The sequence below is a fragment of the Neofelis nebulosa genome, chromosome 5 (assembly GCF_028018385.1).
Source record: "Neofelis nebulosa isolate mNeoNeb1 chromosome 5, mNeoNeb1.pri, whole genome shotgun sequence".
NCBI lineage: Eukaryota > Metazoa > Chordata > Mammalia > Carnivora > Felidae > Neofelis > Neofelis nebulosa.
Window position 1 is genome coordinate 152,432,079 of NC_080786.1, and position 25,018 is coordinate 152,457,096.

Genomic DNA, 25,018 nt, shown 5'->3' on the forward strand with positions numbered 1-25,018 from the left:
TTTCCGAATACACGTGGGGTATCGCATCGCAATGGAAGTCAACTTTACTTTTCAAAACCGCGTCTGATGAGACGCTTTCGGGCACCAGGCGCACGGTCCCGCATTCGATAACATATGCGGTGAGACAGCGGCGTTCTCGTGACAAAGTCAGGAAAGGGAGTACTTCACCCGTGCCGCCGGAACTTGGCTTCAAGCGTAAGGAAAGGCGAGAAGAAACAGGGCGCACCAAGAAGGCAGGGGTGGAGCGCGTATGAACTAGACGCACCAGCCAAGTCATACGGGTCGGACGTCACGCTGCACTGCCCGGCCACTAGCTCACACTCTCCCTCCATAAAAACGTAAGCCGGCATTATTTTCCAGGCAATAAAACCCTCAGAGATGAATTCTGCCATATGTGGGCACGGCCCCCCTCCCGCAGAGCCCTCGTGCCTGGGAAACAGAATCGAGCACATCTTCAAAGGGAGCTCTTGGTAAATATACCACCAGTTTTACAACCTCTAGCCTTCACGCAAACCACTGGAGAACACATTTTCTCAGCTCGGCCCGACGTTACCGCGCGAGGGCCTCACTCACGGCAACGATCCTTGGAGAAGCGCGACTCGATTGCCTCTTCCAGGGGCAGGAGAACGGCGAAGTCGGGGAGAAGAGGGGCAGGGGCGTCTCCTTACCTTGAGCCGTTCACCTGGTTAGGGTTACACTCCATCTTGACGGTGACCCTGGCTGGAGGTTGAGACAGCCAGTCCTGCTGAGGGACGCGGGGGCTCATCTTGGATGTCTGTCCATAGTCGCCGGAGGAGGACGCGGTCATGTCCGTCTTGGCCAGGTGTGGTGTTCCGTAGGCACACTCGAACAATGACTGGTCCTCGCTCACGACCGATAGCGCTTCCTGAATGCCCAAAGAAACACACGTTCAGGACACGCCAAAGGACAGTCACGCTTCAAAGGGCTGCTGGCTTGCGAGCCATTTCTAACTGGGACCACATTTTAGGTAGTTGTCGTGGTGTCCGTTTCTACCTTTGAGAAGAAAAAAGTAGCTGGATTTCTTCCCTCCCGACCGCAGCAGTTGGAAGCCCGGAAAAACTTTCCTGCGGGTCTCCTAGCATCCCCGGCCTGACTGCCACAGTGCAGATAATACCCACTTTAATCTCAACTCAAGGAAGTTGAATTTCAAAGGTCTTAGAAGACATCCAATTGCTTGTGTCATTATTTGACAAATGCAATCTATAATTCAAGCAGACAGGGTACAGAATGGTCATGGAGATTAAAAAACAGAAATGTGATGGAGAACACCTAAGCATCTGGCGAAATTGCCACATTCCCAGGAGGTTTCCAAGAGGAGACGCTTAGAAGAAAAGTAAAGGGAAGTGGGGCACCGAAGGACGAACGGACAAAGGTACGAATTTTTCCACTTCGAAGTTATTAGCTGAAATGGAGTTTCGAGCAGTGTTTCCATGATGGCGAACATCTGGATGATAAATGAACCAGAAAAAAAAAAAAAAAAAAAAGCTCTGAGTTATCCAGATGCCTCCAAATACCAGGATGTTTAAAATATCTGGGATCACTGACGAGCTCTTTTTCTCCCTTATTTTCTATTAATATCTTTGGTCCTTTGTGTGATTTGGTGCAAAGAAATAGAAAATATTCGTCATTGTTGGACCATTCTTGTGGGGCTTTAAGTCAAACAAGTGGTTGGCCTATGGCTACGCGTATATCCTATTCGCCAGATCGGCAAAGGCAAATTAGATCTGGAAATTTCAACTGCTTGAATGATATACCGTGCTGCAGAAGGAATTATGGGACAATCCAATTTTGGTTTCTCTAACAGAAACAAGAAATCCATGGGATACCTCATTTTTATTTCAGTCCTTGGGCATCCACAGTTATCATTATCGACTGGCCAGAAGCAAATGCTGTTTGGGTCATACATTATTTCAAAGAAAAAATGGAAATTTTAGGGGTGCCTGGGTGGCTGAGTCGCTTAAGCGTCCGACGTAGGTCGCTCAGGTCATGATCTCATGGTTTGTGAGTTCGAGCCCCACTTGGGGCTCGCTGCTGTCAGTGTAGAACCCACTTCAGATCTTCTGTCCTCCACTCTATGTCTGCCCCTCTCCCCATGTGCTCTCTCTGTCTCTCTCTTTCAAAACAATAAATAAATAAATAATAAAGAGATAAACGTTTTTTAAAAATGGACATCTTGGGACCTGGGGGGACAGTGGAGACTTTAGTCCAAACTGCTCATCCCCAAATGAGAGAATCTGAGGTCCAGAAAAGTCCAGAAGTCACCTTAAAGGGAGCTGTGGAATTAGGGATAGATCGGACTTGTGTTTTACCTTCTACTGCCTCAGCCTACGACGATGCCTTTCTTACATCTCTCGGTTTGGGATACTGTTTACGTTAGCACTCCCTCATTTTTCTTCGAGTTGGTGTTTCAGTAAATAAGGCCGCTCCCTGTTAGTAACAGAGACTTAGGAGGCAGCTTTTCGAAGATACAGACCTACCTCCTTGCAGAAGTATCAGGATTATTAGAGAACACGTGTAATTTCACAAAGCACCCCTCCCCACCCCGCGCTCACTCTGCCACCCGAGGACTAACCTCATAAGCACATGAACTTCGTTGCCCGACAACACTGAGCTACGAATCAGCGAGTAGAAAGAACCAGCAGCAACAAACTCAGTGCTCTGGCCGTCAGAGTGGTGGCCAGGTGCCTGTGCATATATACACCCCACCACTCCCCACTTCTTAAAAATCCCTAGAATCACAGCTTGTGCCACTTGGGGGCAAGAGTCAGCTGGCGGTGGAAACAGTAACACAAAACGTACACAAGGACAGCTCGCGCCCGCCAGACGGCCACAACCGGACACGAGGAAGGAATAACAACAACAAAAAGGTAAGGCATCTTGAATCCACAGAAAAACCAAACACATCAACAATAGACAACAGCGACACGAGGCAGCAGCTCCGAAGCTCTGGGCACAGGAGACGTCCAGGGGGACCCGAATTACATGGCTCTCTCTTCTGGTCCCAAGGGAGGGTAAAGGAATCTCACGACTCAAAATTCACAGATGTGGCCTTACAAGTAAAATCGACACCACGGACTTAGCGTCATCGTGATATTTTCAAAAAGACACAAATCCCAGCATCTTCTATAATTTCTGCAAAACTGAGTCTCCCCTCCCATAGCAGCACTTGGACAGAAAGGGTTCGCATGGTCAGAACAGGAAACGAGGCCGACGCCTGCCCCCCTCTCCCGCCTGGTCCCACAGACAAGACCCAGTTCAGAGACAGGATAATACACTGTGGGCAAGGTTAGCGCCGGCTCCCCGGTGAAGAGAAACACGAATAAACGCGCGATTTGTGTCAGAACTCGGCAGAAACAGGTGGGGGAGGAGGGACGGGCTAGGTCTTAAATTACAAGCGAAAAAGAAAGAGGTCGTGCCGACAAAAAGAGTCACAGCGTCAAAATATGAGTATACCTCCGAGATAAAGTAGAGTAGGGCTTCCCGTGACCAAACAAACGCGGCGTAAGATTTGAAAAAGTGGACCAAACTAGTAGAACTAGGACAAGCCTCCAGTGTGTGTTTGGAGAGGCAGGAACCCGTTCTCACATCTGGCAAAGCATTATTTCAGCACATGGTTTTTCTAAAGAAAGAAATCAAAGTTAATTGAGATCGATTTAGGGGAAGGAAAAAAAAACTTACAAAAGCCAAAGATAAGGGAGACACACATCTTTTCTTCATATCTTAAAGTTCTCCTCAAAGTTCACATTGCATAAAAAATGAGAAAGGTGGTGCAATTCAGAATATCAAAGGTTGCTTTTGTTCACTAGAGGAGAAAGAGCCCCAAAGTGAGGGAGGTTCAGGATAGGCATTTCAAGAAGGGTGAAATCGAAGCCACATTCTGGAAAGAGAGAGAGCAATAAAAACGCAGGCCCCGAAGTTATTCTAACTGGACCAAGACTGCCAAACACCTAGAATTAAGTACAGGTCAGGAAAAGGAAACAAACAGAATCAATGTCTCTTCCTGTCTCTCGGTCTCTCTGTCTCTGTCTCTGTCTCTGTCTCACACACACACACACACACACACACACACACACACACGCCCATGTAGCACATTTTCGCAACAGGAGAGTAAAAAGAGGCCAAAGGCTGGTTGTCAGAGACCCCCTGCGACAAGGATCGTCACTAAAAGTAACCGCCGCCCTTCAGAAGAAAACAAGCAAGAGACACTACAGACCAGCAGTGTTTCTTTGTCCATCCATTTGACTTAGTGACATCGTCCCTTGGGCTCGGTGTGAATGACAAAGGCTGATGTGAAGGATTCGCCCCCTCCCTGCTTGGCGGCTCTGGGACTTCAAAGAGGGAGAGGATCTCGCCCGGCAGGATTAAAACCAGAACAGAGCTCTGAACACAGGCTGGTAACCAGGAACACATGAGTCCCTCAACTCCAGCTCCGCAAGGGACTCCTGGCCTTGGCTGACGCTGTCCCTGCTTACCTCCTCGTCCGTGGCCACCTCACCTACCTACCTGCCTACCTGCCTGGGGTGTCAGGAGATGCCTTAGTTAACATGCATAGGCTATGCTCTCAGAACGTTCGGGCAGCCGCAGGACTTGGGGACCGCTCGGGTTGCCTTATAACGGAGAACTCAAAAAAAAAGTCAAAACCTGGCAGAAACATGGCATAATAATTTAATATGCCTGCCTCTATGTTACTATAAAAAGAGCTGAACTTTAGATTGGTGTGTGGGGGTGTTTTCTCTGTGGCTCCAGGAAAGTTGGGATATTCCAATGTGGCAAGTGACACACGACCAACCTCGTTTTTTACGAACTTATGAGACGCACATAAATTCTGAGCAAATTGCCCCCAAATTAAAGGTAGTGCTGTATTAGGGTTATGGTGTTTATTTCAAATGAATGTACTCAATGCACCAATAACATACGAGGACCATTCTTTTGGAGTTTGGTCATGGGATAAGAGTCAACTGATCGTTCCAGAAGCTGGGGAGTTCTCACCCAGATGATATTTCATAGTGTGAGCCTAAAATTCGATTTGTCTTCTTTAAAGACATTTTTTTTAACGTATTCATTTTTGAGACAGAGAGAGAGAGAGAGAGAGCACGCACATGACCGGGGGACGGACAGAGAGAGGCGAAGCCACAGGATCCGAAGCAGGCTCCAGGCTCCGAGCTGTCAGCACAGAGCCCGAGGCAGGGCTCGAACTCACGGCCCATGAGATCATGACCTGAGCCTAAGTTGGATGCTTAACTGACTGAGCCACCCAGGCGCCCCACGATTTATTTTCAATAACTAGATTTGGGTACGGCAAAGGATCCAAATGCTTACGTTCAAAAGATAATAATGAAAAGTGGAATGTACTTTGTAAGCACACTGACATTTTCAGCAAAAGACATCAGGGATCCTGAAACAGATGCATTCCTTTCTCTACCAGATGAGTATTTTGAGAAGCTCCTACATTTTAAGTAAAAGAATTAGAAAAAAGGCCTGGGCTCCTCTTTGCTTCTAATTTTGTGACCCCCCCCCTCCCCCCATGATGGTTAAAAGTACTACATTGTTAATCCAGAGAACCCAAAATACTTAGATTTTCATGAAATCTGGGAGTGAGTCACAGGATGATCAGCCCTCCTCCATAACCGAAGCAAGCGAGACAGAGAGACAAGTCCCTACGTGGTTTTCAAAAATCCGAGAAACATCCAGAACTCAGTGTCCACAGAACTAGATTCCCAAACCCATGTCTCTCCAGCTTCCTCAAGTGTCATGTGCCTCCAGGAGTTAGGAAAAACAAGTGGAAAAAGTAAGCGAAACAAACACGCTAAATAAGATTACGGTCGTGCTTTGGAGAACATTCTCAACGAAGTTCTTGCTGTCACAACCCGGTGTCTGTTCCAGGAAGCCAGTGCCATCTGAAATCAGGATCCAGTCTTCTCCACAGGGGTTCTCAAGCCCACTGCACCCCAATACAAAACTCCTCCTTCAACGTCTCCCACACAGAGCCAAGCAGAATTTGGGACATCCCATAACTCCACACCCTGCAAGGAGTACGGTATCTTCTGGCCACTTTTCTCTGGATTCACAAACAGCTGCTCCATCACAAAATAACCAGGTCGCCCTGGGAATGAAGCACTCTGCATGCACATTCTTTTAAATCCTATGCCACTGGCTACACCGTTTTCCACAATTTCCCAGCTCTGAAATCTGGATGCATCTTACAGTCAATGGCATGCCACTGGCTTACTGGCCCCATGTCTTCCCCCTTGGTGGCAGATGAAATGTTGGTTCATTTTATAACCAGTGCCATCTTAAATTTATGAAACATGGTCATTCAGTTCGGACAGCAACCCCGTAAGGTCAACCGCCACTCATGCCCCAGGAACAGAAACCAGGCCTGAGAAGAAGAGGGACGTCAGTAAGGAGGGCCAAATAGAGGCAGGGTCTGGGGCTCTGGGGAGAATCCCTCCCCAAGGCTGCACCCTCACCACTGCCCGGATGTCCGAGAAGGAAGAACGGCTGGGCTAATGGAGGCCACATGCAGAGCATGTCCCTACCCGGTCTTGTCACGGCCATGGAAAGAGCAGGGCTGTTATCACAGTAAGAGATGGGACCACCTAGAAAGAGAGAGGCTATAGAGGGACTCGGTGGGAGAGGGTGAAGAAATAAATGCCCAGAATCTCATGATTTATGATGGAATTAAAGCATCAGGAGAGGAAAGGAACCCTCTACATACAAAAGGCTCTCCCATGAGCTTAAAAACTATGCAGCAACAGGCCCCAGATGCATTTCAGTATTTCTTTTCTTTTCGCTAATGTCTATTTATTTTTGAGAGAGCGAGAGAGAGAGAGAGAGAGAGAGAGAGAGAGAGAGAGAGAGACAAAGTGTGAGTGGAAAAGGAGCAGAGAGAGAGGGAGACACAGAATCCGAAGCAGGCTTCAGGCTCCGATCTGTCAGCACAGAGCCCGATGCGGGGCTCAAATGGGCGAACCGTGAGATCACGACCTGAGCCGAAATCGGATGCCTAACCGACTGAGCCGCCCAGGCACCCCCATTTCAGTATTTCTTAGATAATCAACAGAGCTGTTGTTTTCTTTGGTTCATCGTATTATTCAGACTTAAACTGAGGGCCATGTATCAGGACGCGTGCATCCCGGGTGGATGCCTGACTTCTCTTGGTGAATAATACACAGGAAAAACAGGGCAAGTAGGAACCCCATTTGTAAATACGCTACAGCCAGCAGCACGTGGTGGCCTTGTATGGGTGTCTGCAGACCTAATGGGAAAACTCTTACTAGGTTGTCTCAAGCCCGATTGTGTATAGCTTCTCTTCAAGGCAGAGCCCCTGCCATAGAGGCTTCTGGAAAGTCACCTCCTGCTCACATTTGGGAGAGAAAAAAGCAACAATACACCTAGGGAAGACCTCCATCACCACCTCCCACCACCATTCCCCCAACACCCACATACCAATCGCGTAGAAGGACTTATTCTGAATGTGTATGTTTTTGCATTCAGATACAGCCAACATCTCCCGTCTTAAGAAGCTTCATCTGACCAGTGTGCCTTTTCATTATGACACACACAAGAAGCCAAGCATGAAGTTACAGATGGGGTGAATCACTGTTGCCCTCTCCTGATATTCTTTTTAACTCTTCAGTGCGGGAAACATTAAAACCATATATTAAACGCAGCATCTAGCTCTGTGTCACGTTTTTCTCATTTAACACATTGCTATGTGAGTCCTTCGAAAAATATAAAAAATCTTGGATTAACCTCAAAGGGAACATGCACGTAGGCAAACGAAGTCCATTTGAAGAGCGTATTTCTCCAACATGGTGTTGCTTCAGTATCAGACAAGTTGACAACGTGTGCTACCAGCTCGAGACCCAGGACTGGTGTGGAGACAGGGAGATTCATCCAGATGTGTGTATACACGCTGACACACACAGATATACACCCACCTATCTGTCTACAATCCATCCACCCATCCATCCACCCATCTATCTCCTAACATTGTCATTATTCACAGGGCACATGAGAAAGACTTTCACATATTCCTCATCTCTCAGAAGACTCATGGGGCAGACGTTGCATAGATGACACAGAGAACCTGAACTCTCTCTTTTCCATCTTTCCTCATTCCGTCCTTTCTCGTCTAGAAGGTGCTTCCCTCTGTTCGGCATATCCCTTCAGAAAACACTGAGCTAGAGATGGCCCCCTCAAGACCCCCTGTAGAATTTCCCTGCTCTGAACTCGCTGGATTTCTCTTTGGCTCTGGGCAGGTCTAAGGTGACCCCGGGAATTCTCTTTGCTCAGATACCTGTCTCCCAGCTCCCACATTTATTAAAATATAAGCATTTTCAGGGCGGGATCATTTATACATTTGGTACTAGCATCAAAAGAGCTTCTTAACATCACGTTTGCTGATGTTCATATTACCATTAAAGTCATGAAATCAGGGCGTCTGGGCGGCTCAGTCCATTAAGTGTCCGACTTTGCTTAGGTCATGATCTCACAGTTTGTGGGTTCGAGCCCGCACTGGGGTCTGTGCTGACAGCTCGGAGACTGGAGCCTGCTTCAGATTCTATGTCGCCTTCTCTCTCTCTGCCCCTCCCCGCTCTCACTCTGTCTCTCAAAAATAAATTAAAAAAAAAGTTTTTAAAAGTCATGAAATTACATTACAGCCCAATCATAATGCAATAAGTGGGGTCCCAAAACTCATATCCCGTCGCAATGAGGGATCCACGTTTGTGAGGTCAATGGATTTTGCATCCAACGGCCAGGAATCCAGAGGCTAACCGTCCCTGGCAATACGTCTGTAGTCACCCGCATGGAGCATCGCAGGGTCTTGCCTTAAATCTGTGGAGGCATAAACTGGGGACCCTATGTAGCCAGGCACATACAAATAAGATAAGGCTTACTGGAAATTAAAATCTCCAACGCAACAGAGAAGCATTCATTGTGGAGCAGAAATCCTAGAAATATTGTGCAAGACCAGAGCTTTGCAGAAAAACTTCAGAGAAAGAATAGTTAGGTCTCGCGCAACGAAGACTAGATTTCAGCGAACCTTGAGGAATCAGAAACCCGGCACACATAATTTTAAAATGACTTCTGTTTCCTTGCCCAGGGCTGTGCAGGATGCCCTCTGAAACATCGGAGAGAACTGAAGGAGACTCTTTCTGTCAGCAACGGAAGGGTGAAGGGTGCACGGTTTCAGATGTGCAGGAGTTGCGTCCTGAAGACTGACCGCCCAGCCCAAGGCTGGAGTTGACTGCAGTACCTGGAGTGTTCTTATCACAAAAACAAACAAATAAAGAGGGAGGGAGGAAACTTTTTGGGGCGACGGATGCGTTTGTGGCAGAGACTGTGGTGGTGGTTTCATTGGTGGATACTCTTCTTGGACTCATTAAGTCGTACACATGAAATATGTATGGCTTTCTGCGTGTTAATCAAGCCTCAATAAAAAGGTTAAGAAAAAAAAAAAGGAACAATGTGTAAGTGATGTTAATAGCTTCTTTGTTCTCCTACAAAGAAACGTATTTTTTCCCATAGGCTTCTTTCCTTCTTTAGAGATGAACTAAAAGTATAAAAACATGTGTGGAAGCATCCTGTTTATAAGTTTTAGGTCGGAGGAAATGCAAAGATCACCATGACTGCCCCTGTAGACCTCCCGCGCCCCCTGAGTTTGGTGGGGCTGGCGTTCGATGTTCCTTTTTGTTTTCCTAATCACTGCTGTCACCTAATGGTCAGAGAATATCCATCCAAAGCCTTCACCTTATTTTTATCTAGTTTTATTTTTCGGTAATCCATTGGAGATGAAAAGAGAACTTTGGGAACCGCTTCCTGCTCCTACTGCCACAAGGAGCTTGCTGAGAGCTTGTTAGAAATGCAGATTCTGGTCCCCAGCCCTGCGAACAGTCCACTCCACAACATCCCGCGCGATCCGGGCATACTACATCCTCACATGGGCAAGTTCAAATACAGCTGCCTCACCCTTGTCAGAGTCTCGATTTTTTCAACTGTAAAGACTGCATTAATCACAGCTGCCCACCTTCCAACCAGGGATGTTAACTGGACTCGGTGAGCTAGGATGTGGAAAAGGTTTTATAAACTTTCCTATTATGTTTCAATTATTATCCCATTCTAGAAAGTTGACGAGACTGACCCAAATGCTCCACGTGGTTCAAGCCGTGGTTTGGATTACCCATTCCTAGTCGTGTGGTTCTAACAAGCCAGATGCCCGAAAAGTATAAAGTCTCTTATGTGTAAGTAGTCACTTCTCTCTGTAAAAACTAGTTTTGAAAGTCATGTGCCTTTATCTCCCGGGGGGAGAGCACAAGCTAACACCTCTTCTTTTGATGTTAAGAGGACATTAGTCACTCTAGCCCCATGTGATTTCACCTTTTTGGTCCCTGATCAGTTCTTGCAGTTTTCAGTTGTAGTTCTACATTAGTTTGTTTGGTTAAAACACAAGCTTCGTGTGAGAAGGGATCTGGGTCTTCTGGTCAAAACTGTAGCCTCAGCTTCTGGTACATTCCTTGGCATGCTGTTGGCATTCTTTATATGATGACTAAATGAATGGATGGGTCAATGGATGAATAGATAAATGCACAGGTGGGGGGGGTGGATGGATAGATGGATAGATGGGTGGATGGATAGATGGATGGATGGATAGATGGATGGATGGATGGATGGATGGATGGTGGATGGATGGATGGTGGATGGATGGATGGATAGATGGATGGATGGGTGGATGGATGGATGGATGGTGGATGGATGGAAAGATGGATGGATAGGTGGATGGATGGATGGATGGATGGGTGGATGGATGGATGGATGATTGGAGATATCATGTTCTTACAACATAATCTGTATTTCTATCCCCAAAATAGCCCATGGCACACAACTGATATTCCTCAAACTCCCAAAAAGGTCTTCTCTTCTGGGATGTGGGATCCCTGATGTTTTTTATTTTAACTTTCCCTAAAAGCTCATGAGTTTTTAATAAACTTGTACAAGGACGTGTTCCCACAGCGGCTTTGCTAAGAAACTCGTGGGATGATGCTATCCTTCTGATTTTTGAAGCTTACTCATCCAGCTTGGAATGCAGGTGATTCAGGTTTCAAGAGGCACAGAGGATTCTCAGAACAGCACCCCAGGCCCACAGGGTGACACAGTCTTTTGCTGTCACAGTCTGTTGGAACGGTCTTTTTCTGAGCACCAAGGGAGGGATGGTATGTCACCCCTCTCGTGTGCAGAAGGAGCTCCGCGTGAAATACAGGCAGCCCTCTGCTTGGCCTTTGCAAACCACACATGTGCACACTAAAAATACAGTGCAGTGCACATCTGGGATGTGTCTCCTCTGTGAATCTCTGACACATGGATTCATTGTTTTCGATAAAATTCCAAGAATTCTATTCATGAGAAAGTTCTGGCACAATGGAAAACCCTGGCAAGCGCAAGATAGGAACAGCAGATGTCCCGGCCTCCACCCACAGTGCTGCCGCTGCTGGCTCAGCTTGTTTCCATCAGGTTTCTATCTCGTGCCTGCAAACTTCTAATCCGAGCCTCTCTCTAAAAGGAGCGTGAGAGCAGCCTTACATTCAAAACAAAGTTGATGGGGCGCCAGGGTGGCTCAGTCGGCTGAGCGGCCGACTCTTGATTTCGGCTCAAGTCATGACCCCAGGATCGTGGGATCGAATCCATGCTTAGCTCAGAGGCCGTTTTAGATTCTCTCTCTCTCTCTCTCTCCCCCTCGGTCCTTCTCCCCCACTCACGCTCTCTCTCTCTCTCTCAAATAAAACATAAATAAATAAATAAATAAATAAATAAATAAATAAATAAATATAAAATTGATGCAGTTCCTTCCAAACGTGTGAGAGCAGATTCGACCCGCGAGTGCCCGCTGGGCCACATGGGGGTTTAACAGAACAGCAAGAATGCAGGGTCCCTGGTTCCAGATGTAGCCACCCACTCAGTGCAGCCACTCGGTGAGGCCCAGCCCTGGGGCCACCACTCCTTAGGTCTGAAATGAGGGTCTGCTCTGCTGATGTTTCCTAAGGTCCCTTCTTGTACCCAAAGAAAATCTATTTTATTTAACTAGTGACATTCTCTTCCTGCCATGGCCACCAGGCAAGCTCCACCTTCTCTATCTGTGACTGCCTTTCTCTACCTCTGAGCAGATGTTGGGGGGGTGGGGGGAGTGTCGGCGGAGGTCTCCCCTAGGCGCATCTAATCTACCACTTGTGCAGTTGTCAAAAAGTTTTTATAAGGTCAAGTTAGAGGTTAGCTTTAGGCTCCGTTCATGCAGCCCCAGATTTGAATTGCCCACGTCCCACGAACATCTTCCTTGCTCACCGTGAGAAGGTAGGCGAGACCTTGAGAACTCATTTCACGTCTTCAGGTGTGGTTAGGATGTAATCTCCTGCATGGGGACTCTAGGGCCGTTTGGCACATCAATCACACCAATGATAACAAAGTAAGGTTCTACTAACCAAAGCCTTACAGAAGCCAGGACGAGCGGGTGAGGAAGTCGAGCACATGTACGAAGCCGCCACGACTCACAAGGTCCAAAGACCTCCCTCCCTTCCTTTCCATCCCCATTCTCGAATAATTGTCGGCACAGACCACATACTGTATACAGCAGACCCGAACGTGGACACTTTCTCCTTCTTAGACACCGACTCCCGCTGTGGAAAGAGCCAAGCGCTCCCCCACTGCGAGGGTCTCATCCCTGCCAAGCTCCTGCTTCGGCTCTGTGAGTAATGATACCTCCCTCCCCGGGGCCGGGAGGCTAAGCCTGTGCTCTGCAGAGATTTTCCAGTACATAAATCTGCCCTAGTTTCTGCACAGGAAGGAGACCAAGTAGCCAGGGTATCATAACCTTTGTTCATGCTCGGGGCTGACCTCATTCTTCTCCCATGATGTAGTCTGGAACACCAGGGAGCACCCTGTCATCGGAACACTTTTCACGCACCAACAAGCTGGCCGCAGCGAGACCTGATTTTTACGACTCTGGGAGCGTTGATCTCAAAACCTACTGCACTTGAGTTATTCATTGTAAACTTTCCCGACAATTTCAAACCACACATACATATATCATACCCAACGGGGCTCTCTTGGGAGTCCGCCCTGCACCCCTCTGTAAATTGGTCTACGTTAGAAGTCAGAATCGCTCTTTAAAACTCTGTAGACCCATTCATACCCAAACCAGTCTAACTGGCAGAACAGCGGGTGGCCTGAAACTTTTAATGAGGCCTACACAAGGGTCTAAACCTCGGTTTTTGGATTGCCTCTTTATTTGGAACCTCTTCACTTACTGTACTGAATCCTCATGGAGAAAACAGACCCACTGATGTCCGTGGGCCCATCTTTTCCATGCAGAGGAGGAGGCTTCCAGGGCTCAGGCCCGTGCTGAACACAAAGACGCCTGCTGGATGGGTGAGAGGTGGGCACCTGCCTCCCCAGCCCCGTGGCCGGTGCAGGGCAAGCTCCCTTCGGAGGGGTGGGGTTTTATGTCACTCACCCACTTGGTTTGCATAATGAGCCTTTGTGCATATCATGCATATCACCCCTCTATTGTCTGCTTCTGGAACAAAGGACGATTTGCCTTCCCTGTCTTCTAACCCGGCAGCGGGTGCAGATCGCTACCGTAAGCACAGGCGCCCTTGAAATCAATTTAAAAATTAAAACGAGGTATACGGAGCTGTGTAGCTGGAAGTCACAAAGCCACTTCCGCCCCTGTTCCATCCGGCGCCACGAGCTCCTGATCCCAAACTGAACAGACATGTCCCCCTCTAAAGTCCCCGTCAAGCCAGGGGCCAGACGGGCCCCCCCCGGGCCCTGACATCCGAGGCTGGACTGTAACTCGTGCCTCTGATGCTGACGCAGAACTGTCCCAATCGCGACGCGCTCCCACAGAACCCATCCTTGCGCGCGGGGCTCACTACCATCCGCTGGGTTCTCGCTCGTGTGAATGTCGCCAACCTTCACCTTTGCCTCCGCGCAGAAGAGCATCTGTGTGCCAGCGGGCGGGGGCGACGGAAACAGCCATGCCTCGTCAAGTTTCTGGTAGCTCCTTAAGGCACCCTCGTTCCCGCGGGCTCCTCAAACCTGGCGTTGTGGGCAGAAGTGGCCTTGCCGGGCAACGCGCTCTCGGTGGCGCCTTCAAATCTACGCTTGCCCCGCGTTCTCTCTCTTACCCCCGCTCAAGGGCAGGCAACAGACAACCTTTATAATTCAAACTAAGTAAGTGCGTAACTTGGGGAGGGAATCCGAACCTTGCTTCTCAAAGGCTGATGCCGGAATCAGTGGCAGCGGCAGCAGCGGGGACCCCTGTTATGTACACAGACCAACCCCTCCCCAGATGCCTTCCTTCCTGAAAGGCACGAATAGTTTTCACCTCGTAAGGGACATTCTTTCTCTCTTTGAAGCTCCACTATTTTCAAAACGGAGTGTGATCCGAACGCATGTATTGTGCACGCCGCGTATACACCACACGCCACACGTAACGAGACGTTATACCCACCGTCTGTCGCCTATGCGATGAGAACTTCCCTTATCATCACACACGGAAGCTTTGGGAACTCAGGATACCTGCTTTTCACTCAGAGGGCCTGGACCTGGCGTTTTTGAGAGATTTTGCACATATAAGAGATATCTCATCGAGGCTTCCCCCACCCATCTCGGCCACCTCTTAAAAAGGGGAGCCCTCAGGGAAACCAACCTCTGGCAATCAAAATGAACGACAAAGGGGTGCCTGGGTGGCTCAGTCAGCTAAGCTTCCGGCTTCGGCTCAGGCCATGATCTCGCTGTTCACGGGTTCGAGCCCCGCGTCAGGCTCTGTGCTGACAGCTCGGAGCCTGGGGCCTGCTTCGGATTCCTTGTCTCCCTCTCTCTCTGCACCGGCACCCCCCATGCTCATGCTCTGTCTCTGTCTCTCAAAAATAAATAAATGTTAAAAAAAATTTTTTTTAGGGGCGCCTGGGTGGCTCAGTCGGTTAAGCGTCTGACTTAAGCTCAGGTTATGATCTCGTGGTCTGTGGGTTTGAGCCCCACGTCGGGCTTTGTGCTGACAGCTCGGAGTCCAGAGCCTGCCTCGGATCCTGTGTCTCCCTCTCTCTCTGCCCCTTCCCCACTCATACTCTCACTCTCTTTCAAAAATAAATCAACATTAAAAAAATAAGTACCACAGACTGGGCAGCTTCAACAAGAGTTAACTGATACCCTCACAGCTCTGGAGGCTGAACTTCCAGAATCAAATTGTTAGCAGAGCTGGTTCCTTTCCAGGGCTGTGAGGGAGGGATCTGCTCCAGGCCTCGCTTCTTGGCTTGTAGATGGCTGTCTTCTCCCTGCGGCTTCACTGAGTGTATGCGAGTCTCGTGTCTCGGACAAGTTTCCCCTTTTTATAAGGACACCGGCTATGTTGGACGAGTCTGATGACTTCGTCTTTACTTGAAAACGAATGTGACGACTGGCTCTCTGAACAAGGTCACATTCAGAGGTTATGGGGATTAGGACTCTCATACATGAATACAGGGGCACAGTTCAGCCTGTAACGATTTGTAAGCTCCCAGAGAGCACAGAATATGTCCACTTCATTCATGGCTGTACCCCACCCACCTAGCACAGTGGGAGGTACCAGACTAAGCCTGGTGGGTCAGTAGTTCTCAAAGTGTGTTCCAGGAACCTCCTGGGGTCCCAAGACCCTTCCAGGCAGTCTGCTGGTCCACACTATTTTCGTAATATACTAAGATGTTATCTGCCTTTTCCATTCTGAGCCTCTCACCAGAGTGCAATGAAGTTTTCCAGAGACTGCAGGACATGTGATATCACAGCAGATTGAACACAGAAGCAGATACGAGAACCCAGCTGTCTTCTATTAAGCCAGACATTAAAGAGATTTACAAAAATATAGAACAATGCCACTCTTCTCGCTAAATATGTCTTTGGGAAATAGAGCTATTTTTCATAGAAATCTGTTCTCTACAGTAATACATAATGAGTTTATTACCATTATTGTAAAATGAATTCACAGGGGTGCCTGGGTGGCTCAGTCGGTTAAGCGTCCGACTTCGGCTCAGGTCACGGTATCGCGATCTGTGAGTTCGAGCCCCGCGTCGGGCTCTGTGCTGGCAGCTTGGAGCCTGGAGCCTGCTTCAGATTCTATGTCTCCCTCTCTCTCTGCTCCTCCCCTGCTCACGCTGTCTCTTTCTATCTCTCAAGAATAAATAAACATTAAAAAAAAATAATACTGAGTAAATAAAATGAATTCATGAATAAATGTTTTTTGAAAACATCTTAGTTTTTATTTCTAATTCAGTAAACATCAGCAGATATAACCCATGTAAACAATGGCTTCTTAGCATGTTCAATCATTTTTTTAGTATTTATTTATTTTTGAGAGAAGAGAGACAGAGCACGAGCGGGGGAGGGGCAGAGAGAGAGAGGGAGACACAGAATCCAAGGCTGAGCTGTCAGCACAGAGCCCCACGTGGGGCTGGAACTCACAAACCGCAAGATCGTGACCTCAGCTGAAGTCAGACGCTTAACTGACTGAGCCACCCAGGCACCCCTTCGATCATTTTTAATAGTATAAAGAAGTCCTGAAGCCAAAAGTTTGGGGACCTCTGTTGCAAGGATTTAAATGGGTGGGGACACAGTCTATCTTCTCTGAAGTAACCCACAGTCTTATGGCAATAATGCACTTTACAAAGATCACATTTTTAGTAGCTAAAGGCTACAAAACATGAAGCCTGTTGGCCATTCCCATTAGTTGATGCCAGGGAGTTCTCATTTAAAAAAAAAAAAAAAGGCCAATCTTGAGCCTCCCAAGATAGCACTTAGCGATGTGTTAAATTTGGAAGTTAACGCACTTAACAAAAACCAAGAGTCTGGGGGTTGGCATTTTCATGCATCTTGGCTGCTGAGTGCTGGTCCCCAGACTCTCCCATACTGGGCAGAATCTACTGAAGACGTAGACCGCCCATCTCCTGCTAGCTACAAACTACCTAGCAACATCTGTTTCCAGCTGAGACTTCTGGAACGCACTGTGTCTTTTGGCAAAATGGGAGGAGGTCTGTTGAAGGACCACAGACCAGCAGGAAATGAGCAGAGGCTATATAGACCACCTACCCGCTGCCAAGCTGGCTGTGGTTTTGGAGCAGAGCCAGCTTGACAGAGTGGTCCCTGGGGCCGTGGGCCGCAGAAGCCAAGCACAGATGCTCTGCCCGTCTCCCAGCATATCCATCTTGGTTCACCTGGCGCCTCTCCAGACTGGGAAGCGACACTCTCCAATGAATGCTAAGGACCACTCTTTTTTTTTTTTCATGACCAGGATATTTTAAGTTTTAAACTCATGTCTTCAACACCTGGACATTGGAAGATGCTTCCTGTTTATTTCCTCGCTGAACACTGCACGTGAATAATTTTAAAACAGATTCTTGGGGTGCCTGGGTAGCTCAATCGGTTAAGCCTCTGACTCTTGGTTTTGGCTTAGGTCATGGTCTCATGGTGCATGAGATCAAGGCCCCCGTGGGGCTGTGGGCTCACGGCACAGAGCCTGCTTCAGATTCTCTGTCTCCCTCGCTCTCTTTCCCTCCCCCCACGTTCTGTCTCTCTAAATAAATACATAAACAAATGCTCAAAAAAATAAAAAAATAAAACAGATTCTCAAAAGGCAAGCATTCAATTCAAATAACCAGTAGTTGGACACCCACAACGTGCAAAGCAACCACAGTAGGCGCTGGGGGTGGTGACAGGAAGCTGGACTGTCCTCAAAGTCCTTATTCTCAACAGACTGTGATTACTTTAACAGAGGGACAAAATACCCGAAGAGAAACAAAGAAGAGATTCTCCAGGACCGGGGGAGTGGAGGCTCCTTGAGAGCAAGGATTTGTTTCCCTCTTTCAAAGATGTTTCTCCGGCGCCTGGGAAAGTACCCACACATGGCACATGCATGGTGATTATTTGTTGTGTGCATTCATAGTACGTGGGTGCTGAGGGTGATGCCAAGTTTTCTGACTGCCTGGAGGGTGGAGGGAGGGGGGAAGAAGGAAGGAAATGGTGTTCATTGACCTTGAAGAATGGAGGGAACTAGACACGTGGCCCTGGCGAGGAACATTTTCAGGTGGAACACCCATGAGGAGAAGGCACAGAAGCAGGACCATCCTCTCTAAGTGGGGGGAGGACCCAGGATGATGAGGGGTGGGCACGCTGTGGAAGCTCAGATTGGATCCATAGACTGGCCCTCGTTTCTGAAGGCCGTGGATGCCCCATCCAGAGTCTGTCTTTCATTCTGCACAAAACATGGGCATCTCATTTGTGTATCTCCGTATGTTCTCCGTCCCGGCCACCGTTGTCTCACATCCTTTCCATCCATGATATTAGTTATCTCCTCTAGTGTAGAATTATATCCCTCCTATTTAGATGAGGCACACACTTGACTGTGATTTAGATTAATTTTTAAATGTAATTAGTTCATTTTGCATTAGCAGGAGTGCTTTAATTTCCTACATCCCGTACCTAAGATGGCCTCTCATGGGCCCACAGTTCTGCAAGACCCAGTGCCCAACGGGAGGGGCTATACGTTGAAGCAAAAATAAAAGCAATTTAAAGAAAGCACGTTTGGAAAATCCCATCTAAGGACGGGCAATTCTCCCATGTGGTGAAACGGCACCGACAACCAAAACAGGCACGGTGTCTACGGAGCATCAGCTCTTATATACCTGGGCCACGGCTTGCATTAACCAACTTTAGCAACAGTTACTTTCATTGGTTTGGGACTACAGTCCCTTTGGATGTGGGACAACTTACAACACATGATGAGATCATGTGTCAACTGAAAAGCGGGGCCACTTTACGGTAATAATAATCCAACTGTGTCACCCCACTGCCCTCAAATGAAGTCCAACTTGCCAAGGTATCCTGGCCCCTAGAAACCCTAAGTCCTGCAAAGTAGGGTCTTGAGCTTGTTATTCTTGTTGACTATTCTTGCATTCATTTGTTAGGGACCTGAGCAAGAACAGTAATTTCCAAGCAATCGGAAGAGGCAGGATAACTTGGCAAGGGATGGCCGACATCACTTGACTGTCATGGAAAATCCTCTTTTTCTACTAACTCAAGAAACATGTGGATGTGCTGTGGAGACTCCAGATCCAATCTTAGGATTCAAGTCCCTGAGTAAAGGACCCTGCTCTTTATCTGGATGAGGTCCCGCCTTGTATTTCGGAGGGAGATCCAATATAGCACAAAGGCCATAAGCAAGAGCACATCAATGTCAATGCTGCCACCGAACGCTCCCGAGGAAGTGTGTACGTTCAGAAGCATTGGAGGGGATGAGCTCGGGTCTTGCCCTGTTGCCGCAAACCCGTCTCCTTCCTCCTACCTTGCCCTGGGATTCTTCACTTCCCCGAAAAGGAGTCAGACACCAAAATGTGAGATCAGAACCACACATTTTCAAGAAACAAGGGCATTACGCCAGCAAGTTAGGTGCAGCGGAGGCACATATGTTCGTGGGGACTGAGGAGGAGAAGAGGGAGGTCAGGAGGTAAGTCCGTGGGGAACCGACAGACACAGAGCGAAGGGTCTTGGAATTGCCAAGGCATTCACAACAAATCGCCCATTTCAAAGGACTTGGATCTGAGGCCAGAGAAAGAGCTGCTAATTTGCATCTTGACGATGGGGCTTCCAAGAATTAGTACTTCCTTCTCAACACCCAAAACAGAAAAGCAATACAGACGCCAGTCACACAGTCAGTTGGTTAATTCCGAGTAAAGTCTGCACACCAACACAACACGCACGCATTCCTGGCATAGGACACAGAAGTGAGCCTAAGTAACAAAATACGCAAGCACACTGGCAGTGTGTCGGTGCGGGTATGTCACCCGCATCCACGGGCTCCATGCACACCTGACCCGTGGTCGTTCATGCTGTGGCCTGTTACCCACTCTAGGAGTTACTCAAGCCTTTGTGTTTCTCCCACCAGCTTCCTGTCTTCTTAAAACATCCACTGGCCATCAGCCAATGATCTGTAAAGGGGGGAAAAGGTGAAACTCCACTCGATCCACGATCCACGTTGACTTATCAGTGCTTCCAGCAAGAGGCCTGGGGTGGAGAGCCAGGGAAGGGAGATTTGTGGTTTATGCAGATCTGTCCCTTCCTCATTACCTAGAAGGCCAGTCAATCAATACTTCTTATCTCCTGACTGGAATGGCCTGCCTGACTTACTCTCTCCCGCTGGGCTGCCCAAGGGCTTGTTAAGCTTCTCCTACAACTCTACGCGATGGGGAAAATGTGTGCTTCTCTAGATATGGAGGGGGAAACCGGAGTTAACATGGAATGGATACTGTGATACTTAATTGTTCTCTAGTAACAAAAAGTAAACTTGAGAAAAACAAAGATGGTCCAAATTTCTTTAGCTCCAGCTTCAGTTCCTAACGATCTTTTCCTTGACAAGGATCATGGGTCTTTTCCTGACTTTGGAGGCCTGCCTGCCCCAGTCAGTACACTGTGATGCGGGGGAAAAAAATGTAACAGAGGCAAGAATGAAACATTCTGAATTCCCCTCTGGCAACTGCCGCCCAAGGGGAGTCTTGGGGGAGTCTTCAGTTCACCTAACACCCCATCCAGCCACCCCAAATAAACCTGCTATCTCAGCCAAAGCAGTGTGCTCACTATGGAAGTGTGACCAGAAGATAAGGCTTCCAGCCAGAACGCAAACCCAAGACCCCAGTGGAACTGAAGGTATAAGTGGGGGTCCCCCTGTCAGTTGCCACTGTAGATGCATTTCTTTCTTAATATTTACTTATTTTTGAGAGAGAGAGAGAGAGAGAGGCGAGGGGCGAGGGGCAGAGAGAGACGGGCTCCTAGAATCCAAAGCAGGCTCCAGGCTCTGAGCTGTCAGCACAGAGCCCGATGTGGGGCTCAAACCCACGGACCACAAGATCATGACCTGAGCCAAAGTCAGACGTTTAACTGACTGAACCACCCAGATGCCCCTATAGACACATTTCTAAGAAGAATGGTTTCAGTCACAGAAGCCAAGAAACTTGGGACAAAGTTCAACCTCATCTTCAGACTCTGGTCATACTTGCTTTTAATATTATATCTATCCATCTATGAACTCATTAAATCACTTACCAAACATTTATTGACTTGTTACTCTGTGCCATGCACCATGACCCAATTTCAGTACGTCTTGCAAGAAGAAGACCTGAGGGTTCTATCCACCTGCTATTTGTATGTCATTGTCATCAAAACAGAAAGAAAAACAAAAACAATTCCCATCTCTCTGAATGTCATTTCATAGAAATTCAGCCTCCAATGCTCACAAACGTCATCTACAGGAACCCGGCTCTGAAGCTTCAAGAAGATCCAGTTTTTTCGGGAAAATCACCGAGTACATATGGGTATGCGCATTCTGTTTTCCCCTAGAAACACTGTATTCATTGCTTCGGGGGCTTTGGGTGCTTTGGGCACTTTGGGCTTTGATTTTCTTTCTTCCCCTTTAGAAAATATCATGAAAATTTTCCTTTTCTTTTAGGCGATATTAATTTGTAAGAAATGCACTTTATGGTAGAGTAAGAGACTTTTCGTATTTATTTTTAAACAAACTGAGGAGTAGAAAACTACATTTACAGGCAGCTTGTGAGCATGTCTTGCTTTTGCTTAAGAAAGGAAGTGAATTTACAGGCTTATTGTCAATGTTAATGAGGCAAAGTTGGAATAGGAATTATAACCCCTCATACACACCCCTGTTGTGCGGCTCACAGAGAATGTTTACACACCCTATCTCATTTAGATCTAGTATAATCTTTATACACTGTAAGAATTAATATCTGCTGTAGCTGTTACAATGATGTCCCTAGAAATTTGTCTTTCTAAGTTTATTAGTTGTGTTCCCTACAGATGTTTGCAATTTATCCATGGTTGATCTGTTTCAGGCCATTAAACTGTAAGCTCCTGGAAGGCAGGGATGTATCTGATTCATTTCTATGTCCTTAGGGCTGAACCGCACGGTCATCAAATGAACCCAGCCCTCCTTGGTGACTTACTCTCTCTGTAGCTCTGTGTTGTTATCTGTGAAATGAGGACAGCGGTTGCATCTATCTGTCTCACCCGTTTTGATCCGTAAAACAATACGATGTCTGGCACGTAGTAAGCACCTCCAAGCGTCCGCCATCATTATGGCTGCTGGTCTTGTTATTTACACTAAATTGAATCAAAGTTCACGAAAGTAAGCTGACTTGTACGAGGGAATGTGACAGATAACGGGCAGAAAGAAAGGAATATCAGTGATTCTGTGCCCTGGTCTGAAGCTTTAGCTAATCTACTAAGCAACGTTATAGGATTTTTTTTTTTCAAAATTATGTCCATTAATACCGTAGAAAAAATCATTTACTTGTAAGGGTTACCTGTATTTCTTTTCCTGCCATGACTCCCTTTACCTTACCAAGTCCATGTTGGACATTTACACACTGGAGAGACAAGTACAGTGGTGTCTCTTTTCCTCAACCTTTACATTTTATAATTGCATCTGTCAAACTGCTTCATAAGCCAAACCTTGTACCAGGAACCAAACGAACATGCGCCAGCTCTCGGAATATAAAGAGGAAAATTAAAAGTACAATTAACATTGGCACCTTTACATTCTCTGTATTTCTGAGAGTCTTAAAATTGCCATATGTGGTTGAGCACAGGGTTGGCTGAGCCCACGTCAAGTGCTAACAAGAGGCCAACAGGGAAGACGGGAGGGGCTGGGTTTCCAGGGAGGATCTGTCAGGAGCCTGTCAGGTCTGAGATGTTTTTCAGACATTGAAAAATCTGAAAGTGGTTCCCTTTCCTAGCCCAACCCTTATTTTCCACAACAGGTTTACTTAATATGAATTCTTCCAAGCGTCATCATTAAAGGAATTGCTCTTTGTCATTAACAAATAGACCATAAGAGACCCTTAAATACAGAGAAGAAACTGAGGGCTGCTGGAGAGGAGGTGGGCAGGGGGATGGGCTAAATGGGGGATGGGCATTAAGGAGGGTACTTTTCCGGATGTGCACTTGGTGTCACATGTAAGCGAGGAGTCACCGGGTTCTACTCCTGAAGCCAAGACTCACTGTATGTTAACTAACTCAAATTTCAATAAAAAACAAAGAAAGAGAAAACAAAACCTAATAGACGGGTCTTTGAGTCATCTTATCATTTCACAACGAGTTCTCAGACTTTTGATCTTAATGTTCAATTCAGGAAAGAGAGGGATTCAATAGAATGAAGCAAGGATGCTAGACTCATTTTTTTTTTTCACTTGCAGAAAGCTAATTATAGTTTAGCCACCGAGTAATTTCATTATCTGCTTGGGATCTTTAATTAGGCTTGACGTTCACTAGGAAGTGTGGCAGACGTCCTCGGAGAAGTAGAGATGGGATAGAACATAAATGTTCAGTGTAATTGAGTATGTTCAGAAGGACGAGACATCGGTCTTGTTAATTATTCCAACCATTCGTCATTCTCCCATGGGCTCCATGGCCACGGTCACCCTCAGCAGGAACTGGTGGAATTCGGGGAAGACGGTCTTCCTCGATTACGTGGAACTATGTTGTGTGTTTAAGGCATCGTCGCCTCTGTCCACTGATTGCCAGAGCCCCTTCCCCCACGATCGTGAGAACGCAAATGCCCACAGGTACCCAGAAACCCTCCTGTGGGGGAGGCGAGAGGCAGCCACCCCTGAGAACCACGACGTACTCGTTGCTCGGCCAGCTTTCTTGTCTTGTCTTATTTTAATGTTTAAACCAAGCGATGGAACTACGTACGTGATTTCATCACTGAACTCCATAATCTAACTTTTAGTTTTCATACCAATTAACATATATATTTTTTAAATCTCTTATGTTTACGTATCGCTCTCGGGCATCCACCACGGCGAACTAAGCTATGAGGAACATAGACCAGACAGCTGATGTAGCGTGGTGCCCGTGGTACAGAGAGAGCCAGCATCCTTCCGCGGGTTTGCCACCGCTCTGAGTCACCTTGACCTTCCCACGCTCACAGTCCGGTCTGATGAGCACCTTCGTCGCGTATGGGATGGTGTGTATGGGTGAAGTGATGACTGTTCCACGCTACCTTAAGTGCCCATCTACTATATCACGTGCTGGCACCCTATGAGACGGATGTCACATTAGCCACGAGGCAAAGCCATTTACCAGAATGTGAGTGGAGCGCTTTACCATTTCACGAACACCTTTCGATTATCATCTCAAGTGATCCTTTTCACCCTTCCGGAGAGACACAGAATAGGTGTTCTGATATCCGCTTTATTTTTTTTTTAATTTTTTTTTTAATGTTTATTTATTTTTGAGACAGAGAGAGACAGAGCATGAATGGGGGAGGGGCAGAGAGAGAGGGAGACACAGAATCGGAAACAGGCTCCAGGCTCCGACCCATCAGCCCAGGGCCTGACGCGGGGCTCGAACTCATGAACCGCGAGATCGTGACCTGAGCTGAAGTCGGACGCTCAACCGACTGAGCCACCCAGGCGCCCCTCTGATATCCGCTTTATAAAGACATGGGTGGTGCTCCCAGCGCCTGACTCTGAGTCTGTTGTCTGTAACTTCCAACTCTCTGACCTCCCGGAGAGACGAGTCATGCTCGCGGCGAGTGGGGTGACGCTCCTGCGTGAGGGGCTCACGTCTGCTACCCCCACTGAGCTAAGCACAGCGTGCGGGCCACCCCCCCCCCCCGGGACAGCCCGAGGCCTGGGATGGAGGAGGTGGGGAGCCAGAAGGGAAAGGAAAGAACGAGAACCTTCAGAAAAAGACATTCGTCGATTGCAACGGCGGGGCGGGGCAAGAAATCACACCCACTCCTGCAGCTTCTTTTCCTGATGAAAGAGAAAGGAGGAGGAAATGGCCGGACGTTGGCCAACTCTGCGCTCAGACCTGCAAGGCCGAGTTTGTCGGCCACATCCCCGTGTCACCGTGCTCACCTCTCCCGTTCTCCCATTTCCAGGAGCCCCGGCAGGGCCCG

The 25,018-nt window shown here is 47.7% G+C and overlaps 1 protein-coding gene across 9 annotated transcripts in view; it reads right to left on the minus strand.

Moving 5' to 3' along the window:
* The window catches only part of ERG (ETS transcription factor ERG), a 263,074-nt gene that overhangs the window by 60,861 nt on the left and 177,195 nt on the right, over window positions 1-25,018 (minus strand). For 8 of the 9 annotated variants that reach the window (XM_058732009.1, XM_058732010.1, XM_058732014.1 and 5 more), the window contains one exon: window positions 669-886. In XM_058732009.1, coding sequence (XP_058587992.1) covers window positions 669-886 — 218 coding nt within the window. Of the gene's footprint in view, window positions 1-668; window positions 887-3,474; window positions 3,500-25,018 lie in introns of those variants that run through there. The other variant, XM_058732018.1, reaches the window with a different exon arrangement.